General features: G+C 41.5%; 1 protein-coding gene across 1 annotated transcript in view; it reads right to left on the reverse strand.

Moving 5' to 3' along the window:
* LOC100747806 overlaps positions 1-8,166 on the reverse strand; it is a 32,119-nt gene that overhangs the window by 8,611 nt on the left and 15,342 nt on the right. The window contains exons 3-4 of the mRNA XM_003488846.4: positions 7,154-7,267; positions 6,161-6,247 (exon numbers count right to left, since the gene is read on the reverse strand). Coding sequence (XP_003488894.1) covers positions 6,161-6,247; positions 7,154-7,267 — 201 coding nt within the window. The remainder of the gene's footprint in view (positions 1-6,160; positions 6,248-7,153; positions 7,268-8,166) is intronic.

Raw genomic sequence — 8,166 nt, forward strand, 5'->3', positions numbered from 1 at the left:
CCAACCCCCGTTTCCCACGTCCTAGCCTCTCGCTACCGACGGTCGGATGTCTTTGCACACCCACCCTTTGCGCCCGTTCTCATTATCGCGTCGCAGCAACCCCTAAAATGCCACCCTGGAAAGGTCCCTGGCACCGATCTAAGCTCTGCGAGGAGATATTTCGAGAAAGGACGAGAAAATTGCTGTCTCTCTCGCTCTCGCCCTCCGCACACCAACCTTTCATCCCCTCTCACCCTCGGTGCCTGTTTCCTTCTCTTATTTACGCTTGCATCCTCTTTGAAGTTACGGATAAAAACGGCCAACTTTTCGTAACGTTCATTGTACAGGTTTCCTCGCTACCCTTTCGAGTCACGTCTATCCGTCGTATTCTTCGCTCGTTCTTTGACTAGATACGGTTATGTACGAGGAAATAGAAATTGACGAGTTTCGAGATGCCGATTCCATTCCAATACTTTTTCGGGTCACGAGTGACAATCTCTTAGGGGAGCCTCGATATTTTAGGAGGAGAGAGGCGCAAGGTGTTTCTGAAGAAGTTGAGGCTGACTAAATTTTATATTTCAGTCACTTAATACCGAATTAGAATTATATTTTGAAATATTATAGTATCCAAATTATTTGTCTGCATAAGAAGGAGAGGTTGCAAGTCATTTAAATATAACGAAAGAGTTACAACTCGAAAAAAGGTTGGGTGACGCTGATGTAACCAAATAGCTTTCTTTGGTTGCAATTTGAAAATTAGAGGTGACGTCAAGTAACATGTAAGTCACCAAATATCGAATGAATTAAGAAGTCGTAAGAAATGAAATTATGCAGAAGTAAATTAGAAATTGACAAGGTCGTATGTAAATTCATTAAATTCATTTACCGTGTTTTTGTGTTTACGGGTTCTCGTATCATTATAAGATAAAAGAGATAGAGGAAACGATAGAAGTTAGGGAACGAAGAAGGACAGAGGGTATCATTAGTTACCGTCGCCGCGACCGAAAGTTCCTGGTCACCAGGGCTGATTAAAAGACGGGACGCCCCAGGAGGCTCTTGCAAGACACGCAGGAGGGTGAAATGTGACGCGAATTTAAAGGATCCGCCGTGATTTGACGCTGGGGTGGACAGAGGCAACCCTTAAAAAGGGAACCTTTAAGGATCCTGCACCGCACTCGTCAAGGGTTACTCGCTTCTCCGTGGACGTGAAAGGATCCTTTAAGAAGGACTCGGGTTCCGTCTGAAAATCGACACCCTGCCTTTCGATTAGGGGTTGGTTTCTTCGGAAACTCGGAACTGAACTAAATAAACTAATTAAGATATTCTATGGAATATTGTATGAGCGATTCTATAATATTCTATAGATTCAACGTAGAAAAGGTGTGTGAAATTTTGTTGGAATTTGTTTCATTGTAAAATTGACAAAATTTAAGTTTACGTTCACACAGTGAATTTTATAAGATTGAAGTTAAAAGGATCATTCCAAATAATCATTTTCGATGTACAATACAACGAATAAAAGAGCTCGCCGATGTTTTCACTTGAAAAAACTGTCGATGGTCTCGAACATTATCTCGAAGAAAAAATATTATTAACTGCAATTCTAGACCGACTAAATTTCTCTACAATTCTTCGTATCAAAACGCACAAGTAACTAAAATATTAATGAACCCAAAATGAACAAAGCTCCTTGTATATTATAACATTCGTTTACGTATATCTACGCTAAACTTCTTGTTTCGTGATTTACGGAGTCATTTATATCAGTTCGTACTGCAAAATCCTGTAAAACGAACTTGACAATCAGATCGTAGATCTAAAACACGATCCGCCTTCTGTTTTCTACAATCGATTAGATATTTCTCCGAGAAAATTTACCATATCGAATTTCCAAAAGAAGCACTACATGGGAGAGGAAATGAAGGAAAGAGAAGAAAACGAGCGGTCCTCTTTAAAGAAAGCTCGCGAAGATCTACTGTAAAACGATCCGTGAAACGAAGGCGCGCGACAGTTTTAAACTGAACGCTCCTAACAATCTCCCCCAAATGAGGTAAAGGCCACCTTATTGAAACAGGGGTTGCGATTTTTCCGGCGCAACCCCCAACCCCTGGTAGGCGGTTAATTGACACTGGAGGGTGGAAAGAGGTGGAACAACGGAACTCGGGGTGAGTTGGGAATCGAGCTGCGCGAGCTGTTCTTGTTAACTCGAATCCCTGGCTGCTCTCGCGATTTTTCATCCCCTTAGCTAGATTGACAAAGACGCCCTCCCGGGAGCCACGTGATCGGCCTGTTTTCGTTCTTCGGACAATCTCAACGAGGATCTTCTCGCGTGTTGCCACTCACCGAATACATTAATTTTCCTCGTGTTTCCTCCATCCTGTCGCTGCCCGTTCTGAAATTCAATCGTCCAGCTGTGCAACAACCCGATCGCGAATCGATGATCTTTGAAGATAAAGAGTTTCGAAGAAAAATATCAGAGATAATTACTAGCTAGAAATAAGATGATTATTTTTTAAGAATCCTCTAAAGTACGTTCTTCTTGCGTGAAAGTTAGTTTCAACGATGAAACTTCAACTGACGAATTGATAAATCCTTGAACAAAGACTTTTCGAGTTTCTGCTAATACTTACATGAAAGAGGAATCAATTCCAAGACGAATGAAGAATTAAAAAACACAGTCAGTTACATATCTCTCGTTTATAAATATACAGACACCTGGTTACATGTGAGATATGATGATTCATCCGAATTAATAAGAATTAACAAACATTTGCATTTATACAAGATAACCGCCCAGAAATTTGAAAAAGTTGTTTATTACGATTAATACTGCAAAATCTAGTAGTATAAGAGGCACATGGATAGTTTAACAATCGTACGTTGATCTTCACGATCCTCTAATCGCATTGAATAAATATTGAACGAATTAGATGAGGAACACAGAGAAGTTCTTTTAAAAATCAAACTAGAATCTCGGCTCAGGTAACAACAAATACAACAGAAAAATTGACAGTATGGATGACAGGATCGGTTAACCAAGAGCAGTAATCAAGGAATGTAATGGATATAAATGAAAGAAAGAATTCGATCTTAGCACGCATGAAGGTAGAAAAGAGGTTTGATCGCAACATCCAATATATGAATTCTTCGTTTGTCTGACATTCTATAATCTCAAGCAAGTAATAATTACTTTGCGAGCTTTTAATCATTTACTAGCAGTTTAAAACTAATTTAGATAATAGTTCTCAAAGTTTTTAACAATTAAAAAGCGAGATAACAATCCCAAAGCTTTTGATAATTTTCTAGTAACTTCCAAAGTTAACCTCACTCTTCATAAGCGTTCTGATACTTATAAGCGAGAGTTAAATTCAAACACAGTTGCTATACAAGTATCCAGATACCGACGAACAATAGTATACGTCGCTTCTTGAACACCTTCAAAGAAACAGGACAAAAGAAGAGAAAATTCAAGGATGGAATAAAGACAGACTCTGTACCGGACTTCGATGGTCCTCAGGGATAGCATAAAATTCGAGCCTCCCCTCGAGCTAGGCCCGAACGAAATTTAATAACATCCCCCTAGTTACACCTCAATGGGCACCTTAACAACCCCTGGCTCGGTGTAGCCAGCCGTCTCTCGCTTCTTCTCTTTCCCCTTTCCTCTCCTTATCAACCCCCGGACGCGGATATCTAATAAACCAGCTCTTGAAACGCGTCTTTATCCGAACAACGATAGGCTATAGCCCCTTTGGTGTTGCAAAGGATGGGCGAAAGTTGAAACGCTTGTCCGACTGACCCCAGCGGCGAACTGGACAGAGGCGCAACCTATGCGCTGACCGTCGAACTACCAGCGAAAGGGTTGAAAAAGTGGTGGACACGAGCTTGGAATAAACCGATCGATATGAGGGTGATGTCGGTCGCGACTGCGACCCAGTTACGCGACAGCGCGTTTCCTTCGGAGGAGAATTGAATTTGTCGTGGAAGGGTGGTTAAGGAACTAGCGAACGAACATTCTTCCTCGTGGTACGTAAGGGTTGTGCTTGAAGTACAAGGGTGAAAACTCTGTTGGTTAGAAATCGAAGAAATATTTTTCTAGAAGCGGAAGATCGAGACTTTGGAAGCTGGATATCGAGTGTGACGAGATTTTTGACAAAAGTACAATTTTTTTCACGCATAGTTGGTTGTCGAGTTTTGTCGCAAAAGAATAAAAACACTCGCGTATAATCGTGTTTTCAGATGATGACAATTTTCCTGTAGAAGATTACTACTGCGAACAACTTTTGGGTAAAAGTGAAACTTCTACATGGTGGATTATGAAGCTCCACTTCAAAAGAAATGCAAAGACTCGTAGCTATACTCTATTTTCGGATGAGAATATCTTTAACATAGGACGACGCTAAAACCAGCACACGTGGTAAAGTGGTCGTTGAAACTGTTCCTCGCGTTCGTCATGTACATTTCGATACTCAAATGTGTTTTTATAAAAAGAATATTGAAACAAGTACGAAGATAGACCAGAGAACAGCGATCCTATCATAAAACCTTAAATACGAGCACGACCAACCTTATCAAGAGTAATTCCAACGAAGTTGATTCTACCTAGGGCAAGCAAGTTCGACAATGGCAAAAATAGAACTGACGAAGTCGTTGTTCCTGCACGTCGTACCCTATCCTCTTCTATTTTCCTGCCACAGCCGGCGTTCTCCGCAAAATATCCAACGCGGCGAACTTCCATCGCGCAGCTCGGTAATTCGATTTAGCCGTGCTGTATAGCCGCGTTACGACACGAGACTGTGCGACACTTCCGCTCAGCGATTACCGTGGAACAATTTTATGCAGCCGACCTGGAAATTGTTGCGTCCGTCCTCGTTAGCTGAAATTACTATGGGAAATCTGAAGGAAAGAAGAAGAGGAGAAAGTCGACGGGGGCGCGGTCCTTGATTGAGTAGACCACGGGGGTGGTAGGACAAAAGGGAGGGTTGGAAAGGGTGGATAGAGAGAAAGAGAGGGAGAGGAAGAGAGAGAGAAGGGGATGGATAGGAGCGCAGAGACGAGAAATCGACGGCAGGACTGCTACTCCGCACTACCCCCGGGGGCAGGCAGGGGAGAGAAGCTCCGTTAAGCCGCTTATCATGCCGAAACAATACACTGTCGGTGCACCAGTATCAGTAGCCGACCCTCGCTGCTCGAGGCTAGTCCCATCAAAATTTCGAGCTTCGAACGAATTTGAATTGGAATCCGCGCCGCCAAACTAGCTCGTCGAATGCGCCGCCACCGGAAATCGCCGCTGCAACCGGCCGCTCGCTCTGGCTTTCTCGTGTGGTAATAAATCGACAAAAATGGATGCTTCAGAGATGAAACTTTTTGTGTTTGAGGTAATAGAGACTTGTGGTATCAAGACGTTAATCATATTCGATCTTTTAAAGATCGGGATAGAAGCCTGTGATGCGGTTGCTCGTGTGATGATAAATTGACAAAAATGGATGCTTCAGAGATGGAACCTTCTAGTGTTGAAAATAACGAAGACCTGTGGTACCCGGGATTAACCATATTCGATTTTTTGGAGGCCCAGGATGACAGAGGTCTGGAAATATATGGATTTTAGTAATTCGTTAGAAAATCAAGTTTGATAGTTCCAATATTAATTTTAGTCGCTTGCTGATAGCCACTGGCGAATTTCACCACAATTTACCAAAACGAATCTAAACCTAGAGAATCCTCGTGACGATGAAACCACCGAATGTTCCTTCCGTTCCTCTCCAACTGCCAAGGAAAGTCAAAGTATGGGCCTAGCGGCTGTTTCCCTCGAAGACGATCGGAAATTTCAGTAGCGCGAGAAGTCGCTCGTCAAACGGGGCGCAAAGTTTCGGCGAAGAGTGGCGTCGACAAACGAAAGGCCGGGGCTTAATCAGAGTCTTCTCCACTTAGACGCCCCGTGGCAAAACTCAATTTTGAGTCGGCGCCTGCCGACGCTCAATTTTGACACCCTTCGTAGCCACCAAGCAAGCCAAGACTGAGTGGAGCAAGCTTGCCTTCGCGACATCGGCAAAGGGGATGATGCAGGGTTGTAAACTTAGTTATCCGGTTGGAGCTGGAGACGAGCTACGAGGTGGATGCTGTACTATGTGCCATACCGGCAGGTAGCAGATCTGGACGGAGTGTTCTATCGGCAGACACTTACCGGACAACTTGAATCCCAGAGGATCCTGAGGGTGGCCGAAAGGGAACGGCCTGGGCCCGAAGTGGAAGGGATGAAAGGCCTGGTGTCCTGAAACGCAACGTGAATTCGTGTGGTATATTACAACGTGTGTTCTTTTTCTAATCTGAAGTGATATGGGGTCGGACAAATCACTGACTTTCGTCTCTCATATTTTTTTACAAACTTCACAACAGCGTTTGAACATCGTGCGATGTAAATTGTCCACTTGTTAGCTGAGCTCTTTATTAATCATTACTACAGTTTGTTAACATTTTTAATTGACCAGTGACTTGCATTCTTTGTATTCTCTTCGTAGATTATTACTGTTCTCAATATCTCTGTCAAATTTGATATTTTTACGATGTAAGCTATTCGATAATTGTTACTTGAGTTCTCTATGAGTTTAGTACAATTTATTATAACTATTACATAATTAGTTATCAGTATATGTTCATCCAGTGGTTTAACCCGTACTATATTAGTTGAAGTTGGAAAGTATTAGCTAAAGAAATTGTAAGGCAACGGGTTAAGGTTTGATGGAGTTTTAGTGAATATCTGTGATTTCGGAAGATGATTTCTATTTTTCTTTTCCTCTTCTTTTTAGAAATTTTGCGTCTAAAAATGAACGTTAAAAACGTTAAAAAGAAATACAACTATTAGGTATGCTCAGTAATAGAAAGAAGGAGGATAGTTTGTTAGTCGGTGAGTTAACTGTCACTTGCGTTTGTAAATTATTTGCATCTAATTAAGTGCAGATGTTCCATCCAACTAAATTCATATTTATATATTTAGGAGAATAGAAGTATTCGAAAACGTAATTAAATTTTTTTCAAAGAATTAGCTTCTTTAAAATTCTACTTCGTAATAATCCACTCCAAATTTTCAAAAATATAAGCAGATGATTAAACATCTATTGTGTCTGTTCAAGTTTAAAAGCTGAGTTACCTACTGCTGGTAAAACCCTGTAACACTTACTTGTCTTTGATCTGGGTTCTCTTGGTCCATCGACGGTGACCTTGATCGCCTTCGACAGAGTGGCTATTTGAGGTGGCGATGTTTGTAGCATAATCGTCAAGGTGAAGCTCTTCCCTGGAACAAAAGTAGAAACTTAAAACAGGATGTTGACGGAATTATCGCCAGGCGGTAAAACGAGATCACATCTCAGTTTCCTAGCAAATTCTTTCGAACCTAAAGATAATAAAAAACTCATGTAGTACTATTATTTACGATAAAAAACGTAAAAAGGACAAAAGCGAAATCCAATAAACTTTCTGAAGCTGAGAATTCTCGGAATGTAAAGCGAATTATTGAAAACAAAGATTTGTCTGTCCTGTAAATCTGATTCTACTTACACCGATTCTTCGCACGCTTTCACACTATTTCATTGTTATAAATACAAGAAACCTCGTTTACAATAGATAGAAAATTAGTACAAGAAATTACAAGTACAAGTAGATACAAGAGTACAAGAATTTAAATATAAGAATAAAGATATAAAAATGTTGTACAAAATGGACGTACTTCACTTGAAGTTTATAAAAAATGATTCGCAATTAAATGAGTATATAAAACTACAAACTCACTTTAAAGTATATGATAATATACCTCTGCAAAACACATTCTCACTAAAAAACATATTTACCTTGAAATAAGAAGAACAATCACCAAAAATTAGCACACAACCAAACTAAATTCTCCGACGAGGAGAAATGCTCAGAAAAAAAGCTAGGAATACTCTTGTACGACTTTCGTCGACGCGCAACAAACATCCCTAACGACAAAACCACCCCTAGCACGCGCCTTGCCAACGCGTTTTTCGCGAGAAACGCGGCCAACTGTTCGCGAAAACGGCGACGCGCGTTCGCGGGGTGCGTTCGCTGGAAACAAAACACAAATGTGCCGGAAGTAAGGGGTGAACGAGTGGCGCCGCTGCGTCGATGTTTGCCCTGAATCGGCCGGAATATGTTAATGTCGAGGGGGGGGGGGGG

The sequence above is a fragment of the Bombus impatiens genome, unplaced genomic scaffold (genome assembly GCF_000188095.3).
Source record: "Bombus impatiens unplaced genomic scaffold, BIMP_2.2 scf_0268, whole genome shotgun sequence".
In the NCBI taxonomy this organism is placed as follows: Eukaryota; Metazoa; Arthropoda; class Insecta; order Hymenoptera; family Apidae; genus Bombus; species Bombus impatiens.